Source organism: Carassius auratus, chromosome 10, assembly GCF_003368295.1.
Source record: "Carassius auratus strain Wakin chromosome 10, ASM336829v1, whole genome shotgun sequence".
NCBI lineage: Eukaryota > Metazoa > Chordata > Actinopteri > Cypriniformes > Cyprinidae > Carassius > Carassius auratus.
Window position 1 is genome coordinate 14,167,202 of NC_039252.1, and position 22,638 is coordinate 14,189,839.

Sequence of the window (22,638 nt, forward strand, 5' to 3'; positions counted from 1 at the left end):
GCACAGCTACATTGTTCCTCTTGGGTTATGTAAACATGAGGGAAGTTAGATCATTATTCTAGAAGGAAACCTGTACTATACCCAGGTTTGTGATGTAGTTAACTGTGATTGGTTCACTTTCCCTGTTTTTTAAAACAGCATATGCTGGTTAGGCATGGTTTGAAGCATGGCAGCTGGTTTGAGCTGGTTTAACCCAGTCCTGATTTGGTCATGAGCTGGTTTAAGTTGGTCAAATTCATTCCAAGCCTGTTTTCTGAAGATATTTTAAAGAATGTGTCAGTGGGGTCCGAAACAACATTGGACTTAATTAAATTTGTCCAGTGAGCAACTGAAAGTTTCACATCAGGCATGTTTCAAAATAATACAGTAAAAGGATTAAAACACACAACATGCTGTAAAGGAGCACAGCAATGGAACTTTACTTCCATTTTGCATCCTAAAGTCTGGTAGAGTTTGATCCTCGTTCAAGTTCACATACTTGTGTTGACTGTGTTTAGGGTCTAAATATGGTATACAATGAAGGAAGTCATTTCCGCCTTTGTCCTGGATGGTCTCAGAGGACTGTGATTCTGTCTGAGCATGATTGTGCACACGTTCTCTCTTTTTCAGTTGGGTCTAGCTCAAATGAACTTGTGGTCTGTGTGGGAGCTCTAGAAAAATGTGATCTTTCCCTTATTCTTTTGAAAAGAAACATTTGTTCAGTTGAAACTATACAGTCTCAGCTAACACTTTCATGTATTGTTGAAGTTATTCTTGGTCAGACATGCAGGGCCAGCATTTCCTCTGGGTCCTTTCTTTTTTTAGAATATCACATGCGAGCCAGAAATATGGGTCGTATCAGAAACCTATTATTTCTTTAGCTAGTTGAATGGCCTTCATTCAATCCCAACTAGATCAGTTCATAGACACCTCTGAGACTAGCTAAGAATGAAGGTCAGTAACAAACCAAAAATAAACGTCCGCTTCCCTAAATGTGTCAATATTTTTTAGAGCTAGAGGTTAACCCTTTGATTAAAGAAAGAACTGTGGGCTATATGAAATTTCTTGGTTTTATGATTTTTATTTACTAATTGTTTTGTTTATTTTGCAATAAAGCATTTTGATCTTTGATACAACCATGATACTTAACTTGTGTGAATGATTCTCATATTTATGTATCATGGTATTTACATGGTACCTCAGGGTTAGAGTGGTGCAATTTTTTATACAATATTTTTTATTTAAAAATATGATTTTTATATAATAATAGTAATCAATTATTTTATATTAATAAAATAATTATACATTTTATATAATAAAATACTTGTACATTTTTTATAAAAAAAAGGTAACACTTTACTTAAAGCCTTGTATGTATGATGCATTATAAAAAAAGTTAATGCATCAATTATGCCTAGTAATACACATTATAATATATATATATATATATATATATATATATATATATATATATATATATATATATATATATATATATATATATATATATATATATATATACAATGAATAATTGTAACCACAGTTAATACATTATAACACTAATCAATTCATTGTTATATTATGCATTTTACTTTGGTTATAATTATTTACGATAAGATAAAATGTATTACAACCACTGATCTATATATGACGCACATTATGAATACTTAATGCATTATAGCCTTTAATAACACTTCATAATGCATTATACATGAATGCTTTAAGTAAAGTGTTAGAATAGAATAGAATAGAATAATATATAACAAATTAAATATTAAAATATGCTTTTTTAACAAAAATCTGTTTGACTCTCTTGCTTGCTAGGTGCTGCTGGACTAAGGCTGTCTGTCCACTTTATGCAGATATATTGGAGCTTTCAAATCAAAGACTAAAATAGAGTGTCCATTGATTGCTGAGTGAGATCTCTGTCTACTGGCTCTCTTGTGTAATTGGAGCTTTCAATCAATAAGAAAGCATGAGATCAGCATTGGCTGGATTTTTCAGAACTGAAACAACCTAATCAGCTCTCAGGACAAGTATTCATCCCAAACCTCCCCAGAAACTCACACATCCAGTTAGGTATTCCTGTGATACCTGTGACTAGACTAGAAAACTTTGTTGGCATTAATGGAAGTGCATTAGCATGGTTTAAATCATACTTATATGACCGCCATCAGTTCGTAGCAGTGAATGAAGAGGTATCATATCGATCGCAATATGGAGTACCTCAAGGCTCAGTACTAGGTCCATTACTCTTCACGCTTTACATGTTACCCTTGGGAGATATCATCAGGAAACACGGTGTTAGTGTTAACTGTTATGCTGATGATACTGAGCTCTATATTTTTTGCGGCCCGGCAAAACATACCAATTTGAAAAACTAACAGAATGCATAGTTTATTGGGTGGTTGTTCTGCATTCTTAATAAACAAACTCCAGACTGTCCAAAATGCAGCAGCTAGAGTTCTTACTAGAACCAGGAAGTATGACCATATTAGCCCTGAATGGTTTAGCTCAGTATTTGAATGAACTCTTGTTACATTATAGTCCTCCACGTCCGCTGTGTTCTCAAACTTTGACAACTTGATAATACCTAGAATATCAAAGTCAACTGCGGGTGGCAGATCCTTTTCCTATTTAGCGCCTAAACTCTGGAATAACCTATTTAACATTGTTCGGGGGGCAGATACACTCTTGCAGTTCAAATATAGATTAAAGACCCATCTCTTTAACCTGGATTACACATAACACACTAATACGCTTCTAATATCCGATGGCATCTACGCTAATATTAGTCTGTTTCTCTCTTATTCCGAGGTCACCGTAGCCACCAGATACAGTCTGTATCCAGACTGAGCCTGGTTTCTCTCAAGGTTTTTTCTCCATTCTGTCACTGATGGAGTTTTGGTTCCTTGCCGCTGTCGCCTCTGCCTTACTTAGTTGGGGACACTTCATTTACAGCGATATTGTTGACTTGATTGCAAATGATTGCACAGATACTATTTAAACTGAACTGAGCTGAGCTGCATGATGACATCACTGAATCAATGATGAACTGCCTTTAACTGTCATTTTGCATTATTGACACACTGTTTTCCCAATTAATGTTGTTCAGTTGCTTCGACACAATGTGTTTTGTTTAAAGCGCTATATAAATAGAGGTGACTATCTGCTTCTGTTTAAGGACATGTTCTCTTTTATGGACTGTAAGCCAGTGTAAAGCCAGCTATCGATGTTGGAATGTTGATGCTGGTTGATGATGTTTGTTGAGTCCTTAAAGGTCTGTTTCTCACGAGATAAAAGTATTTTATTCCTATCTGTTTAAAATGAACTGCATTGCTGATGGCCTTTTGAACTTTGACGGTACATTTGTCATGCATTCACTTTCTGAAGCGATTATTGTAGCCACGTTCATGTTTTCAGTTACTCTTCTGAAGTCAAAGATCAAGGGTGAAGGTATCTGTGGTGACTTTCTGTATATTGTCAGTGACTCATTTCGCTTTTTTTCTTCTTCTCTAGGAGGGGGCGATGATGAATTCAGACTCAGCAGGTAGGAAGACCTTTATTTCCATTCCCACTTGCAGTTCTGTTTCTGGTCTCATTACAGTTTCCATTCCACTGATTTGGTTTCTGTTCCAATTCATATTCATGTTCCTAGTTTCCTGGTATTTTTAGATTTGAGCTCCTATTCCTTTTAATATTTCTGCTTCTGTGTGTTTTTGCTGTTCCCATTTTAGATTCCATTAATGTTTATTTTTTCTGTTCCAATATTTTTTCTTGTTTCTACTATTTCAGTTTCCATTCCCTTTCCACTTTTGTTTTTCACCTCACTTGTTCCATGTCTGATTCTCTTCCAATTAATTTTCTTGTTTCAGTTTCTATTTCCATTTCCTTTCCTGTTTCCACTAAAACCTTTTTCTTTGTCATTTCCATTTAAAATTGTCCAGTTTCCTGTCCTGTTTCTATTAAGAAAAATTTCCTTTTCTGTTTCAGTTCCAGTTCCAATTCCCATTCCCACACACATAGAAGTACTTACTCATGAAAATGTCCCTTCACAAGCATCCATTTCCATGACTGACAGTAAAATTGGATTTCTGGGAATGACTTTTCAGGTCTTTCCAGTATGTCAAAGCTCAGCTTTCCAAAAATAATGACAGGCTGTTTTCACTTTATGCCACACACACTGGTCAAAACACACATTCACAAAAGAATCAACCACACCACAGAAACCACACAGAGTGGCCTTAAAAGAACAAATGATAATGGATAGAAATGAGAGAAAAGACAACGTTTTAGATGGCTATTTCTCCCTGGCTGTATCTCCCTCATTACGGCTCATATCCATTAGTTTGTGGTTGCAGAAGGTTTTGTAATGTACCGCTTAGCATTGTGAAATAGTTTTTGTTTCATGCTTCTTCTGTGGCATCTGGAACATGAGCGTTTTTTTGTAAACATCTCATTTGAAAAAATGTAGTGTATGTGTGTTTTTGTTTAAAATATTTGAGGTTTTGTTAAAGATTATTTTTATCAAAAGGTGGTTTGATAACTATGAGAAATCATATAAAACAACATTAGAAAATAGCAAGCGGTTTCCATGTCAGCAAAATGATTGTAAACCCAATTGCCAATGTTTTTGTCTATTGTATAGTTAAAGAAACAATCTTTTTTTGTAGGCGGGTTTGACAGTGTTGTGATTGACAGTGTCAGGCTTCAGACTCCACAGACACTAGCCCGTGTCTGAGCAGCTTCGCATTATGTGTTTAGAAAGGACTCAGGTTTACCTTGGACTCCCAGCAAGAGTCATTATCAGGAGTCCAGTCACATTAATGTTATTGAGCAGCCTTGTGTAAGTGTGTGGATGAGTGTAATGGGCCCCTGGAGGCACCACTGAGGTCAGAGGTCATGCCACACAAGGCCTTGAAATGCTCTCTCACATAACCTCACTGGCAACATGCGCTGTGTGGGTTTGAAAGTGTGTTGAATGCCCCAGTGCTGCATACAGTATATCTGACCTTCAGTATTTAAGTGGCGTGTGTTTGCAGGATAGTGTGTGTCTAAAAAGATTATTGTCAGTTTTGTTAAAGATTTTTAAGTAATTTTCTGAGGTTAGGTGACTTTAAATATTAGATGACAGCTCAATATATAGAGTTCATGCATTTCTCTAAATAAATAAATAAATATTAGAGAAATGTTCTGTACTGTGCAAATTAATTTGCAAGAATTTGTAAAATCAATTGTTGCATAAAAGGTCATTCCGCCCCAGATCCCGTCTGGTCCTGTGTCTCAGAGATCAACAGAGGTAGAGAACATGTTCTCCTCTGAGTTAAATTTAGCTCCTGCCTGCTGTAGTGTGGAGCAGATGCACCGCCTGTGTGTTTGAGAAAGAATCTGTGGGACATAAGAGAGAATACTTGTGTAAAGAGCTGAAAAGAGAAAGAGAAAGAGAAAAGTAAGCATTTGTTCTGCCCTTAATGACTTTAGGTTGATGGTTGCTGGTATTCTGACTGGTCTGTTCTGTTCCTGCATTGATCAAGAAGAACCAGCTGCTATTCTGTGCTGCAATGAAGCTATTCAGGTTTTGAATGCCTAACCATGGTAAAATCCTTGAAGTGAATGGCCTTGAATTCCTCACAGCGGCAACAGTTTGCAAAAAAAATACAAATAAATGGCAAGGAGAGTTTGTTTGCTGTTTAAATTAATAAGGCTAAATACTGTACTCAATATTCTGGCTATCTATGTTAATAATTATTTATTAAAATATATATATAACAGACATGAATGTTTAATGAATTTAATATCTTTTAATTTATATATATTATTTAAAATATTTTTTAAACTTTGATGCTTAAATACACACTGCTCTTCTGGTCTTAAGTTTGGAATAATTGATTTGTGTGTGTGTGTCTGTGTGTTTAAAAAAGGCTTTTAAGCTCACTAAAGCTGCATTTATTTGATGAAAAATACAATAATACTAAAAACATTAATATTGTAAATGGTGCTGTCAAATGATTAATCGTGTGTAATCTTATCCAAAATAAAAGATTTAGTTTACATAATATATATATGTGTGTACTTTTTATATTTATTATGTACATGTATTTACATGTAATGTATATATCTATATTCATATAATTTATGTAAATATATTTAATATATAAACATATTTTCCTGAAATACATGCATGTGTCTGTATTTTTTACATAATAAATACACACAGTACACACATGATGTACACAAAAACTTATTTTGGATGCAATTAATCGTGATTCATCGTTTGACAGCACTAATTGTGAAATAATATTACTGTTTTCAATTTGAAGACATTTTAAAATGTAATTTATTCCTGTGATGGAAAAGTACATTTTTAGCAGCCATTACTCCAGTCTTTAGTGTCACATGATTTTATTAAAAGGCTTAAGAATCAGTCTTTCCATGGAATGTTCATTACATGTATAGGATGAATTGGGATTAACAGAATATAAATCAGCACGTAAACTGCATGTTGTTTCCTCTTTGACTTGCTTCTTCTCTATTTGTTCTGATAGAAATCTGTGTTAATATGGGCAATAGGTCAGTTGCTATTATGGATGTGACACACATCATATATTTAATATAGAATTCCCCACACTCTTCTTTTTGCTTTCCAGGTGCTCATCTAAATGAGTTAAACCCTCTTTCTCCCAGGTTCACCTGTACCACAGCTGCAGAAAAATGTAAATCTGTTCAAAGCCAGCTGGAGGATTTAACCCCCAACACATCTCACCCCAAGAATTAATCTTTTGCAATGCTGTATTATCTTTAGAGATGCTTAAGCGCTTACGGTCCACATTGATCCCAAAATTTCAATTTCATCAGGATTAATCCAATCTATACACTGTGATATTCCTATGACCTAAAAACACACCCCATATTGTGTCCTTTGTGTATGTGCGTATCATAATAGTTGTGCACATTCAGTTCTGTCATTTCTTTCTTATTGAATTAGTGTTTTTGAGTCCACATCTCACAGGAGAGGAGGAATGTTTTTTCCAAGAGTCCACTAGCTTGTTTTCAGTTGCCTTAGGACGTAATGTTTTACCAAGCAGATCTGTGTGTGCGTGTGAATGTGCATGCTCTTTGGTGGGTGGGTAAGTGGGTGTTAGGGGGTGTGCATCTGTTCATGCATGCTTGCACATTAATATTAATTACATTCTGCCTCTTTGTTAATAATCTCTTGTTAAAATCCGACCAATCAAATCTCAAATGGCATTTTACAGTTAAATACTGTTACTACGCTGGACTTTTCTTTATTATTAGTGAAATTTGTGCTCACTTTCACTGCATACATACGTACAGTAGCATCGCCCAGGGTAATATTTCACTGTTTGCTCTTTTTGTTTTAGTACATCACGTATGTGTATGTGTCTGCTTATGTGGAGCTTGAAAGTGACATGCTGAAAGTGAAGTGTGCATGCATCAGTAGTCAGTAGTGTGTGTGCGTGAGTGTGTGTGTGTGTGTGTGTGTGTGTGTGTGTGTGTGTGTGTGTGTGTGTGTGTGTGTGTGTGTGTGTCAGCATACAGCAGCAGGTACAGTAGAATTGCATGCAATACGAAATGCAAACCCAGCACATAAGAAGCCCTATTTTCACGAGAACCAGCATGAACCTGTGACCTTGCACAAATTGTTTCTCTGTATTATGACCATGACAATGTTTCTATTTTGCATTTTTTTAGATAATACTGTATGTTGTAGTTTTACAATTATAGTATTTTTTAATGTCCCTGTATCCCCTGCTGCAGATATGTATTTCATTTTTAAAGTTTTTTTGACATCTGTTTAGACATTGCAGAGAATGTGTGAGCTTTTTGTGAAGGTGTGACATTATTTAGGAAGAATACACTCACTCACACAGAAAAAGACATTTACATTAGTCATTTAGCGGACACTTTTATCCAAAGCGACTTACAAATGGATTACATGTATCACCCGTGAGGACATGTGTCTGTTCTGATTAGACATTGTCTGTCAGCACAGGACCTGAGAACACAGAGTGATATTTCCAAACTCTCTGGCACTTCAGGCATCTATTTTTCCTTGGAAAACTCACTGAGGCTAATCTGAGGACAGGCAGGGGACATTCAACCGTATGCATGATTTGGCATATTAATATGTATAAATATGAATGTAGAAAAATGTCACAGTGTGTATGCTTGTTGCATACATGCGGTAATGCTTGCACAAGTCCAATTAGACTCATCTTGTGTGGTATTTAGATCTGATTAAAAAATAACGCTCAATAAAAAGAGTTGTGTGGGACGGCATATTTTGCAGGCAGTAAAAAAGAAAGCTCTTGGCTCAGCAGTTAACAGCGCATCGCATTTAAAACCACATGGTGTTGTTACAGTAAGACGCTATAAGAGATGCTGTAGCGTAAAACTGTTGGATGTTTTGTAATAACTGGAGAGAGTTTTGAGAGTCTCAGAGATTCCACTCCAGTAGGATGTCAGATTAGTTTGTTTCTAAACGAAGGTTGCTTAATTAGCCTGCTGTGCAAGTGTTGAGCACTTTTAATTGGACTGCTAATTCAGCACTCTGAGCACTCTGTTCCTACAACAAACCGCACACACAACCCTCAACCCTCCCATGGAATTGTTGGCATCAGGGTGTGTTTTCCAGTCGACTGTGGCCACTCACTCTTGCCCTCTTGGGTGGCACTGTGATTCCCACTCCTGGATGGTAATTTGAGGGGTTTTAAACTCCTTAGAGCACTTCAGTTAAAGATCTGGCAGCATTTGTTCTGGACGTTATAGTGCTTATTATTATTATTATTATTATTATTATGTTTATTATTTCACTATCATCATACCTTGAATTACCCTTTTTATAATTTTTGGTTGTGATATAAATGTTTTATAATATTTTTAAATATTTAATATAAATAAATATAACATTTTATATTCATTATATTATATATATATAATATATGTATATATATATATATATATATATATATATATATATATATATATATATGTGTGTGTGTGTGTGTGTGTGTGTGTGTATATATATATATATATTATATATATATATATAATTTATACAATATTATAAATGTTACTGAAATGTGTAATATTTATTATAAAATAAATATGACAATTATAATAAAAGTGTGTGTGTGTGCGTGTGTGTGTGTGTGTGTGTGTCTATACTCTGTATAGTAATTTTAGTAAAATGGAAAGCCTTTAATTTGGGTGATATAAATTGAGGTGTGGTTATTATCAAATTTTTAGGTGTATGTTTAAAAAAAAGAAATTAAGAGGAAGCTTTATCCTTTTTTAAAAAAAAGTATAGTATGTTCATTAAATTAAAAATTTTTTTGTTGGATTTCTTTTTTTCACTCATTAGTCATTATTATTATTTCACATTTCTTGGTAATCTATGGTTTATCCTTTTGTTATTTTGCTGTTTGGTTAATAAAGTGGCTAATGATACTGTACAATTTCTGCAATGATTTGTACTTTCTGGACCATGCAAAGGCACTGAGTTTATGTCTTGTCAGAAATCTACAAGAGCTTACACTTACAGAACACACACTCTTCTATCTGCCTTTCCCCCTTTGCTGAGTATTTTGTAGTTGATGCTGTGTTCGTGGTTTGGTCTGTACGAGTCTGTCTGTCTATTTATAGTTCAGACATCAGTAAACCCTATTTAGAAATGCAGACCTCGCTTAAATATCCTCATAGTGTAGTAAATGCTTAAATGGGCACTCTGTAATGTTCTCTAATGGATTATGTGTACAGTGTGTGTGTGTGTGTGTGTGTGTGTGTGTGTATGTGTGTGTGTAATGTGGGCATAAATGAACTCTTTCTAATGCACTGTACTGGGCAACATTTATCTTAATTTGTGTAAGAGGATGCATTGGGATGACCTGATTATGGAAGAGAATAATCAGAGAAAGAGAAAAAAAAAGATGTCTAAATAAATACCCATACATACATACACATATCTGCATCTGTGGATTCCACCAATGACAGTTCAAAAGGCCAGAGAGGGGGTTTGTGATCCAGCAGGATATTTTGTCCCTCTCAGCCTCTCAGCCTCTCAGAGAAAACAGTAGCTCTGAGTGGCCAACACAAACACTAGCTTCTTCTGGATAGTAGAAACTCTTATATACACATAAACACACTTCCTCTACATCCATTAGCCATTGTTTGGACCCAGCCCATCCCCTCGTCCCCAGTAATCCTCACCTCTATGATAATAATCTCACGCCATTATTAAGTACTTTAGGAACCAATTAAAACAACTCTTCGGGGATGGAAACAATGTATTGGTGTGTTTATGTTGTGGAAGAGAGATCCAAAGATGGGACACTCTGGGCAGGGCAGGACTCGATCGAGGCTCCAGACAGCCTCTGACCCATTTTACAGGCTTTTCGGCTCTCCCATGCTGAAATGCTGCTGATGAGACTGGTGCCATTAGATTCATTGTTGTCTTTTCTGGAAAATTTGGGTTTAGCATAACAAAATTTGTTAATAAGGGTTGTTTGCAGTACAAGGTTCCGATATAAATAGCCCTTGTGTTTTTTTTTTTTCATATGCAAAAAGAGGATGTTTACATAGAAGTCCCAAAGGCGCAGCAACAAAACATGTCTTGTTCATTCAGGGTCGGAGAGAGGGTGGAAACATTTTGGCAGCTTTTAAACATTAGAAGTCAAAGCCCTCATGAAAGAAAACAAAATGAGCTTAGAATATCATGTCAGAATTGTACTTTTGAATTTACAACCTCGAACACCTCAAACCAGACACATTTTCTTCTTTTTCCAAAGTAGGCCAAGTTTTCACGATTTTCATCACCTCTCAGAAACTCGGATGAATCAGGCCTCAGATTAAAACAGCCACAAACTCACAAATAAGGTCAATGAAAACAGCACCATCTGGCAGACAGCTTCTTCCTGATCTTGATGTTCCTCATTTTTTAAACTGTGGTGATAGAAATGATTCCAGAGCAACAGGGGGTCTACAAAAGTCCGGAAACAGCAGGGAAATGTCAGTTGTAGGATATTGGGCATGTTTGGAATTAGGGGAAAGTCTGAGGATGAATTTTTGTCCAAGAGGCATCAAAAAGATCTTATGTGTGGTTGCAGAAGACAAGAGAGGAAGGAAATAGTGTTGTATTTACTGGAAACTTGAAGGGGATTTCCTTCTAGATCATGTTTTGACAAAGATGAGCCTTGATGTGCAGAGAAGCCCCTATACTGACAGTTAGATCAGTGACTATGTCCATCTGACCTTGCGGCCCTGCATTCCTCCGTCACTGAACGACCACAATCCTGTAATTATTTACCAAAACTAAAATCCACACATGCACCGCTTTCTCAGCACTGGCAAAAGTGCTGCCTTTTCGATTGGAATCCACATGATTTGGAAATTCATGGAGGCCAAAAGATTGAGTTTGAAAGATGCAGGTTTAAGTTGGTCACACAGATATGCCATGCTGACCAATAAAAAGATATTTGGTATAGAAGTGACCTCTGTGTGAACTGTGCTTTATACATCACTACACCATTGACAATGGAAAATTGACCTTTTGCCCCCTGCAATCTGTGATCCTTATAAGGGTGGTAAATTTTTTCTTTCCTTTTCTTTTTCATTTATTAGTTTCAAGTATAATTTGCTGCTATGTTAATATTTTACACAACATAAAAGTAATATAATGTGACTCTAAAGTTTAAGTGTGTAAAGTATGAGTATTTAAAAAAAAAAGGAGGGAAAATCCTTAGCCTTATCCAGAAATGGAGAGTTGTGCCATTTTAAGCCCCTGTTTCTCACTGATTCTGTGAACATCTGTCCGTCCTAATTCTATCCCATTACACGCCTGCGCTCAACGGCATGTTTGCTCACAAGAACAGGTCTCCTGTTGTGATTGGCTGCTCTATGTTAGGCATTTGGGGGTTGATTTGTCCTGATTTTTATTGGACAAGTGAAGGGCATATTTCAAGAAGATTTTGCGATGCGTTCTTGGATTTGGGACAATTTTAAGAAAGTAGTACAAGATGCCAAAGGCTAGTGACTCCCTCTGACGCCCATGTGTCTCTGATATGAATATTCATTAGGGTCTCCTGAGGGGCCCCGGTGACTCAATATAAATTCACTCTTTCACACAGATGAGCAGTTAGCTGATAACCACACTAACACGGAGTGACATTTGGGGCCACGCACAGGTTACACATTCATACAACTTTGCGACTGAATTTTTGATTTACATTTTCTTTTCTTATCCTTGATCGCATAGTAAAGTTAAATTATCATTGTCGTTTATGATTAATACAGGCTTTTATTAAATTTCTTCACAGCCCTGCCCTTCTAAAATGCGTGAAACATAAATCACCTCACTAGGATGTATATAGATATGTTAACACTTCTTCTTGAAGTGTGAGACCTCAGTGGCGCTGAGACCCTTTCAGCGCCAGCCTGGCTCCAGCACCACTGTTTACCGGGTAGAGTTACTCCAGCGTTTTATTTTGAGGTTTGAGTTGCGGTAACCATCTTTTCCTCTCAGTTTGTGAGCGGAGGAGGTTCAGGCTCTGTTGCAGTGCCATATCAGGTTTAACTGTGAGCCACCTAGGATGGAAGTGTGGATCAGACTGACTGCTTTAACCCTGTGTTCATGGCTTTCCCTTTCTCTCCTCACCTCGCGCCAGACATGTCACCACTGTAACCTACTGACATAAATCTCCAAAGTAAAACTTCCCTCTGAAACACCCCCCTCTGAGAGGGAGCTGAGCCAGTGTAATGCCTGACACCCACAGACACTGGAATGTGTGTGTGCGTGTGCGTGTGTGTGTAAGATGGAGAATATATGTGTATGTGACCATTAAAGAAAGACAGGACTTCACGTGTAACTGGATAGTTGACGTAGTGTCATGCAATATGACTTGCTGCAATTTAAAAATATTATATTAAATTATATTTTAATATCCTTACTAACCATATTTGGCCCCTAAACCTAAACATTACACTTTTGCAAGTAAAAGTTCTCACTTTAACTGAAAGACATAACACTACACCATTTAAAAGTGTGCGGACGGTACGTTTTTTTTTTCAGCAAGGATACAGTAAACTGATCAAAATTCACATTTCTATTTCAAATAAATACTGTTCTTTTAATTTTTCTCTTTATCAAAGAGTCCTGAAAACAATCAATCACGGTTTTCACAAAAATATGCAGCACAATGGTTTTCAACAGTTTTTTTTTTTCAAGAAAAGTTTCTTGAGAACCAAATCAGCATATCAGAATGTTCTTCTTCAAGATGTCACTTGCTTTAACTGTTATAAATTCATACAATTTATAATTGTTTTCTGTTTTTACTTTTAATTAACTAACTGTTTAATTTTTGTTGCTCAAAAAAAGTCTATAATAAGCTGTTTTCCACTGATAGCATGCCCCACTAAAGGTCAACGTGTTTCCTGGCCATTAATAATGGAAATGTTTAATTTTCTTTTTCTTTCTTTCTTTCTTTTTTCTTTCTGTTGCCAAGTTATATGCTATTTTATACAAATTGAAACACAAGGACAGAAATGGATAACACACAATACTATATATAGAAACCGTGCAAATGTTGTAACAACAGTATTTCCTCTATGAAATTGGAAGTGGAACACAGAGAGATAGAGCTGGATGCCAACCGCCGTTAAATTGGAAAGAATAAGAGAGATAGCGAGAGAGAGAAAGAGAGAGAGAGAGAGATACCGAGAGAGAGAGAGAGAGAGAGACGTGTTGTAGTGAAGGTACCCTGCGCCTCTGCATTGCATTAGTGCTGGCAAGTTCACACAGCTGTTCCCGCTGTCATATTGCGCTGATTACAGACGCGGGAAAACCTCCGAGAGCATGAGACCCATCCGAGTGGATCCTGCGTTCGAAGCAGCCTCGTGTCGGAGCGGAATATAAACACGCGTCGCTGTTCTCCTGCTGCAAGGTGACGTAGCGCCGCGTATCAGGTTGGAGTGACGACAACTGCGGCACCGGAGCGAGCGGCGGATAACGGTCCTCTCCGCGGAAACCCGGGCGCGGCGCTGATATGTGTTACCGTTCACGATGACAACGAGGCGAAAGTCCAGCAAACTGCAGCTTCGGCGGTCAATCAGCGAGCAGCTGCGCGACTCTACGTCGAAAGCCTGGGATTTACTGTGGAGAAACATACGGGAGAAGCGACTGGCAGGTCAGTGGCAGGACACTAATCAACTTTTAGAAATAAACATCAGTGCATCGTCCATTTAATCATATATAATACCTCGGGAAGGTCAAGTTTTTAGGTCATGCTCATTATAATGTGCCCTCTTGACTGGGACTACGCTTGTATGTGATGAATGCTTGCGCTGTCTATAAATAATTAAAATCGACATTGACATTGCGCTCTACCGGTCTGTTCTGCGCGTAATGTCATTACCGTTAGCCGATGTCTGCTGCCTCTCAGCTCGATTAAATGCGCTGCATTCCTGCGCAAAAACTAATCAGGACACTCGATCCGTGTAACGGTTTTCACCTATTTTAAATGTTCTTAACATTCTAAAAAGTGGTAGGCTAAATTGTGGAGTATTGTGGGGTTTTTTTTTTCCTTTTTTCTAGTGCATTTCGGGATTTTAAATGTTTCTGTGTATTCTCCTTCTAACGTGATATAATAGTAACTGAATATGTTTATAAGGCCTAATTCTCATCCATTTTAACATATCTATATACAGTAACAGTAAAGTATAAAATTTCTTACTCGCTTTACACCATCAATAGTCTTTTATCAGCTTTATCTTGTAGGAAATTTCAGTCTTTAAGATTGTTATTTTTACCAGAGCTGTTTGCACATCAAACAGTGTTAGGAGAATAATTTAATTTGTTCAGGTTGAGAGGAAACAGGTTAAAATTTGTGAAAGATTATGATTGTTGGATTATAAATGACAGGATATGAGTGATTTCTGTCAAAACCCTTTTTTATAGTATTTTAGTGACCTTTATTGAGCTTGAGAATCTTTCTTCGGATGTCCTGGTGGAATAATGTAATTCTAGTAAAACGGAGTCCATTATAGCATGAATGGCAAGGCTCTGTTGACTCCTTTGTGGCTTTAAGTGAGGAAATGACAGGAAAAGTTCGTTTAAAAGCAATCTGGACTAACAGAGCTGTACAGACTCTCTCTCCTTCAACCCACTAACCTCATTCTTCTCTTTTCAACCCGAGGGTTCATTTCTGCTCCAGCCCTCAGACACTTTATTCTTTGGGTAAACATCGCATTTTAGGATGAATATATTAATGTTTTGTAGATGTGTTGATTTTAGTGGATATAGAATTGGTGGACTTGTGATACTGATAAAACATGTTGGATTACTGTAAGCGGTGTCCCCCTGATTTAGACCATGAACAACTCACCTCTGTTTGACCCGTGCTGGATTTAGCTTATAAGTGAATGCCCATAATGACACGGGTTTGTTTTCATGGATCAAGTTCATGTTTAGGTAATTTTGGTACAGCCCTTATGTGGGTGTCTTGAATTCTGTAGCGGTTATGCAGCCTGAAGAAAGTCCTTAGCTGAACTGAGTGAATTGTGAATGGCTTTTTCGAAACTAATTGCATTCCATGAACACCAGATGGCAGTCATTGTCAGATTCTCCTCAGCATGCTTTCAGCAGCATCTTTCCAGGCTTGTCCATGCATGCTTCAAACATTCAAGGTGGGAAACCTACACATTGCTAGCATTCAAAAGAAATGTGCATTTTTTTTCTTCGAATTTTCACATTTCAGTAGAAATGCTTGGCCATTTAATTGGCCTTTAATTTTTTTTTTATTGTTCTACCCAAGATCTATATTTCCTCAACACCCAAGAACAATCAAATGTGAGCGGTCCTGGTTGCCAAACATTTTGGTGTCTTGACTTCATCTTTACTTTTGAGTGCATGCTTACTACCCCAATCTGTAGTGTTTCTTTCTATTTGCTGTGCATGATATTCTAGACGATTTTGGATTTGAAATATTTAGCAGATGTCTTGAGATCTCTGAGGAAATTGCTGTTCTTTCTGACAGCTGTAATATCTCGCTAAGATTTAATTTCTAGCTTATGGTATGTTGGATTGTGTTTTTTTCCCAAGGTGCACCATTCATTTCTCTTTTCTTTGGCTGATACATCCACATACACACACTGTACTTGAGAAACACACAGCAGGTTTTTGTTAGCGTTCAGTTAGCCGCACAGTGCTTTCTACCCTCCCAACCCTATTGGCTCCTCTCACGGTCACATGACCATAAAGTGGGTGGTGCAGATGAAAATGTGCACTCAGATCAGAACTGACTTCATGCCTAGGTGTGTTTGGTTCTGTATACTCGCCAGTGTTGAGTAAATGACAAAAGGAGCACGCTTTATATAGTGTATTTCAGTGCAGATTCAACTGTGTGCGTGAAAGTTAAGGAAAGGATAGGTGATATGTTTGAGGAAGCGCTTATGAGTGCCTTTGTACCTGTGGACAGTGGAGAGATGGACTCAGTGTTGACTGACCTCTTAGATGAATCCATGGACAGTGAGTGTTTGGGAAGCATGACTCCAGAGACTCAAGATATATACCTCAGACTGGACAGCCACCGCAGGCGTTCTGGACTACGCCTGGCTCGTATCATAGCTAGGCAACAGCTGCTGAAAAAGATATCCCAAGGTATGAGAGGTGCTTTGGGTAACATTTCAGACTCATCTTTTTTTGCATTATTATTGGCATCATTTCTGTCTGTATCAGCAGTGCATTGTAACTTTGTCTCAGCTGTTCATATTGAAATCGGATTGACTTTTGATTGCAAACTTTGGTGTATATCAACAAATCTGAGATTTCTAAAACTCACGTTATATTATTAGGGTCTTTTTGTTAGGAATAAAGGAAAATCATCCCTTTTCATCTTTGCTTAGTTTCATTGCTGGCTAGTAAAATAAAAAAAACAAGATATTAAAGTGATTCCATATGACATTATACATTTCACGTTTGTGAATTTAATGATACCTTCAAGCCAGACATGATTCAGAGACGTTATTAAGTGTTCCCAAAGATGTGTTTGTTTTATTTTTCTGTCTTGTTTACATGAATATGAAGCACTTGAATGCTCTCAGCTCTGACGTGTTGGGCCGATCCTCTGTTTTCAATGGTAACACTGGCTATAAGACAAAGTTTTCTTGTGTTTTCTAGATGTAAAGAGACTTTGTGTGTCTGGCACTAGAGAACAGCCTGTTCAAATCCAAAGTATTATCCACAAATCAACAGCATTATTAATGAATAACCCTTTTATACTTCAAGCGTATGATAGCACGGCACATGACAAGTGTATGTCTGTGTGTGCACTGTGCAATATTTGTTTCAAAAGGTTAACACCAGTGTTTTGCTTTCTTGGAGGTCTAGCTATATGTGGTTCGTTTTGGTTTGTCTGCTCATTAACAAGTATTACTGAGAAGCATATATGTTTGTTAAATATGTTTGTAATAATACTACTCCTATGTTTTGAAAGTGAAATGCTTTAGAGGTCAATAGAAATGCAGATTGCGGTAGCTTTAGTTTTGTTTGGAATCTGCTTGCGTACACACACACACACACTTTCTCTCTCTCACGTGGCAGCAGGAATGTTTGGACTGCGTGCCGGTTATTCTGTCATTCGGCTCGTGGAGCTCTGGACGGCTGTGGAGCTCTGGTGAAATCCCAGGCTTGTCCAGTCATGACTGTGGCATGTGGATACATATCATGCTGAAGGATATATTCACCTCCATCTGTGAGACTAGACAATTCATTTAAAATGATTTATTTTCCACACTTATTAAAGGATTTTGAGCCCCAGTGCACTAAGGCTACTGGGAGATTTTGACACTTATTTAATACAATTCAGCATTTGAGAGGTAGATTCTCTCTGACCGTGTCTCAAATCTTAACCTGACCTTATTTTTCCTGCATGCAGACTAAGTGTTAGCAGCTGTACTGTGAGCGGGTCCAAGAATACCCCATTCCATCAAAAACTGGGCCTGGTGCCTGTCATCTGCAGCACTTTGATAAAGCAGGTCTGCCACTGTGAAACGGTTTGAGCCAAATGTGGACTGAAGGCAGTGCCATAAGAATGAAATATGAGCATCTTAATTTGAGCCCATTTAACTCTTGCACTTTCTTAAGTGGTCAAAATATTTCAGTTTCAATTCTGATTCACAAGCTCTCTGTTTGATTTGAATCTGTATTTACAAGCTCTTGATTTTTTTTCAGCTAGCTCTTAATTTGATTTAAGTCCACTTCACAAACTCTCTATTTGATTTGATTCCAATTCACATTCTGTCTGTTTGATTTGAATTCTGGTTTTCAATCACCCTCTCTTCTTATTCACAAGTTCTCTATTTGAATTGATTCGGCTTGATTCTGATTCACATGTTATATTTTAGTTTGATTGTTAAATTAGCTTTCTCTGCTCATTCTGTAAATAATACAGGACAGTGTTTCAGACTCAGTCTTTTTCAAGTATTCATAAAAAAAAAAACAGCTCAAAAGAGTCGTTCATTTTTAATTCATCGAAAACAGCTAGCACATATGCGTCATCTCTCGATCTATATTGTCTTTTGTATTCTATGTAGGTCTATGATTAAACTATGGCAGAATTGTCATTTTTCAGTGAATTGTTCATTTAATTTGTGGTTTACAGCTGTGACAGTTACAGTATGTACACGCCTGCCAAGTACTTTCATATTATTTCTGTATCGGAAAGAAAAATGCTTTTCACCTAAAAGCAGTCTTCACCCACGTAAAGCATACCAGATTCCCGACTGCACGTAGGTTGTGTCTTTATAAGGAAATCCACCGAATACATAATGAAATATTAGACCTAACTATTATTACACAATACATTTTTGGCTCTTTTCTTAGATACGGTAGAATATAAAAGCAAAGCATTTTTAGAATTATATAGATATGTTTGAAATGGGTCATGATGAGTATCCTTATCTTACTCTCGTTTTTTTTAGTATGCAGGGTGGATTCCTGGATGCTGAATATGTACGTTTGTCATATCATGAGCTGCTGTGGCATGTGTGCGGTTGCTCAACAGCAGTCAGAGCGGTAAAGGGTCGGGCTTCAGTTGCCCAGTGACTCTGTTCAGCCAACAGTCATCTCCTGTACAGACAGTTAAGCATTTATAAAAACAATGAGACACTAAAGGCGGGAACTATCTGTGCTATTTTTTGGAATAGCATACGGTGGTCGAGAGGGTGGTGGTACTTTGAACTAGATTTGAATGGAATTTCCTGAAGGTATTGCAATAAGTTGCAAGGTAGCATATTGTAGTAAAATGATCCAAAGAAGAAGAAAGTCAGAGGAGAATGGACCCAGGACATTATGACATCATTGTGTTGTACAACATCATCACTGAAATAGATTTTGAATGCTGAACATTATATTAATGTAAGTCAAAGGAGATTTTAAAACTTGAATGTTTAAAGTGTACATTTTATCATAACTCAAAGTCAGAATGGAAGCTGGACTTCCTAAAGATATGCTGAAGACAGTCCAGAAAGGACTGAAGTGTTTGCTTTTGTGAGTGTGTGTGTGTGTGTGTGTGTGTGTGTGTGTGTGTGTGTGCACAGTCACTTTTTTTGTTAGCGTACTTTAGTTTTTGTTGTCACCTTCATGTAAATCTTCAGGAATACATTTATGTTCAAAGGACCTTGAATTTTGCTTTTCATTTGGTGTTTGTATTTTTTTGCCTTTGCTTTTTGTATTTTTTCCCCTTGCTCTTGGTTGCCCTCTATTGCTTAAACGAGGTATGATCGTACAGTACATGTAAATCACAGAGGATATTATTTATTAGTAGTGGAGTTTATTAAGTCTAGGACAAGTATTAGTATTACCCAAACTGTTTGGGCTTACCCATGAGTGTTATGATTTGGCACATCACTTGTTCTTCCCATTGCTTCATGTGTTTTATTCAGTTGAACAGGTGATTTTCACTGACCATTAAGATTACTAGATAAGATTCCTTGACCAGTTAAGTCACTAGATACCAGAGTGTCATAGAGACATGAAAGTCTTAACATTTTGATTTTGCATTTTTGCTTTGCTCACCAATTTTTACAAAAGCATAAAATTTTAAAAGCAGCTAAATTATTTAGCATTTTTATGAAAAGTAGCCTGCTGTTTATTAAATTGTTATTGTTACAGTTCTGACTGCTGAATCTATCATGCCATATGATTCCTGCATTCCTCTGTCTGCCACTGCTGTCTTTCTTCCCGTCTCACACACACACACACACACACACACGTGCAGCCTCGTCTTGTTCCCAGAAGGGAATGTGTGAGGACTCTGGGGAGTGTGCCCAGAGCCACTTAGCTAACACTTGACCCTCTGGTATCTCTCTCTCTCACACACAGCAGTCTCTCTTTCTCCTCCGTTGTCATTCTTTTGTGAACCATTCTTCTCCAGTGTTATTCTTCCTACTGTTGTTTCACCGCTTGACTGCACAAGAAAGAGAGAAAAAGACAATAACAGAATATAAAACAGTTCTTTATAGTGTGGGTTTTCAAACTTTTTGATGCCAAGGATCCTCAAATATCATCATGCCCTTGTGAAGGAATCTCTAAAATATAAAGACAGCTATATATTTTAATGTACAAACCTGATTCCAAAGAAGTTGGGACACTTTACAAATTGTGAGTAAAAAAGGAATGGAATAATTAACAAATCTCAGAAACTTTTAATTTATTCACAATAGAATATAGATAAAATATCAAATGTTGAAGGTGAGACATTTTGAAATGTAATACCAAATATTGGCTCATTTTGGATTTCATGAGAGCTGCACATTCCAAAAAAGTTGGGACAGGTAGCAATAAGAGGCCAGAAAAATTAAATGTACATATAAGAAACAGCTGGAGGACCAATTTGCAACATATTAGTTCAATTGGCAACAGGATTGGGTATAAAAAGAGCCTCTCAGAGTGGCAGTGTCACTCAGAAGTCAAGATGGGCAGAGGATCACCAATTCCCCCAATGCTGCGGCTAAAATAAGGGAGCAATATCAGAAAGGAGTTTCTCAGAGATCATCATCTACAGTGCATAATATCATCCAAAGATTCAGAGAATCTGGAGCAATCTCTGTGCGTAAGGGTTAAGGCCGGAAAACCGTACTGGATGCCCGTGATCTTCGAGTCCTTAGATGCATACTCATCTTTAAAAATGTAAATGTATTACATTTGGATTTTATTGTATCACTATAATTATATATTGTTTTATATACTATTATATAGAAAGAGAAATATATTTTTACTAGCACTCGACCAAATTTTGTTATTTTCTGGGAACAGGCATTCCGACAGGTTGCATCTCCAGCTGTGTGTGTGTGTGTGTGTGCGCGCGTGCATATGATCGATGATGCCCTGAAGGTAGCAGCACATGTTCATTTTCTCACATGCTCACGGGTGAGGAGGGGGACAGGGGGCTGAAGACTGTACATACTCCAGCTGTTCAGAGACTGGAGGGGAGGGCGGAAGAGGGACTGGCACATAAGCGTTACAGTCAGGAGGTGAAGTGTAGAGAAAGAGAAACATACAGCTGAACTCCGTGGCGAAAAGGAGCGGTGCTGGAACAGGCTCTTCTAAAAGACGGACAGAATAAATCATGCTGAATGTTTGAAGGAAAACTCCACTATGGTTTTAAGATCTTATCCATAACACACAGCCGTCTGCAGATGCCTAGAGGTACCAGAATCTTCATCTTTAAATTACTCTGAATCATAAATGGCAATTTTTATCTGTATAATATGCAGCATGCAATTTGGTCATTTAAAAAAAGCTTAAAATGAATGTTATTAAAAAAATGGTTAAACTTGTTTTGTTTAGTTTTTTTTTTTTTTAAACTGTGTTTGTTTTGCTGTTCGTTTCTTTTGGAGGAAATCATGCTCTTACTGTATGCCACTTATGTTTTATGCTTTAATCATGGACTTTGTCTTTGATATTTCTCCCCTTATAATCACACACAAAAGTATCCATTTGCTCAAAATCTGAACTTATTGCTGGCTAGACATAAAATTTGATGTTTAAGAACTTTGTGATTTTTCTGACCATTTTGAGTATGGAGGACATGGTCCATACTGAAGGAATTTAAGAGTCATGTTTAGTTAAACAAAAAACGTCCTTATGATCCCAGTGGATGGATGTCAAATCACTTTAGCATGTGTGGGAAAATGGCACTGGTCCATACGTATTTGTGTGTGTGAGTGTGTGTATTAAATCTCCATGCTCTGCAAATCTGCATGATGAGCAATAAAGGAACGGTCTGGAGAAAATCCATGGGAGAGATGTGTGTGTGTGTGTGTGTGTGTGTGTGTGTTGTGGTAGAAATAGATGAGAAGAGTAGACAGAGGCTGAATGTTTGTGGGAGAGTTTGTGCATTACAGTCAAAAAGGATCATAGTTTTACTGCCTTGGTGGTCTGAGAATCAAGTTCACACTGTTTAAAATACACACTCATAAACACCAAAGCATATGCACAACTAGCTGCTCATTGAATGAATCCATAAAAGATTTGTTAATGAGAGAGTAATGTAAGTGTTTTTCCATAGGCAGTGTGGACTGATGACTACCACTTTGCTTATTGTGTGTGCCACTGTTTTGTCAGTTTCTTTAAATACTCTTTAA

General features: G+C 37.2%; 1 protein-coding gene across 8 annotated transcripts in view; it reads left to right on the forward strand.

Moving 5' to 3' along the window:
- The window catches only part of LOC113109954 (stAR-related lipid transfer protein 13-like), a 48,844-nt gene that overhangs the window by 8,364 nt on the left and 17,842 nt on the right, over nucleotides 1–22,638 (forward strand). For 3 of the 8 annotated variants that reach the window (XR_003293031.1, XM_026273878.1, XM_026273877.1), the window contains exon 1: nucleotides 16,249–16,651. Coding sequence is in view for 7 of the 8 variants with exons in the window: in XM_026273878.1 (XP_026129663.1) it covers nucleotides 16,426–16,651 (226 nt within the window). In the remaining variant the exon portion in view is untranslated. Of the gene's footprint in view, nucleotides 1–3,498; nucleotides 3,530–13,711; nucleotides 14,181–16,248; nucleotides 16,652–21,477; nucleotides 21,701–22,638 lie in introns of those variants that run through there. The other 5 variants (XM_026273874.1, XM_026273875.1, XM_026273872.1 and 2 more) reach the window with 4 other exon arrangements.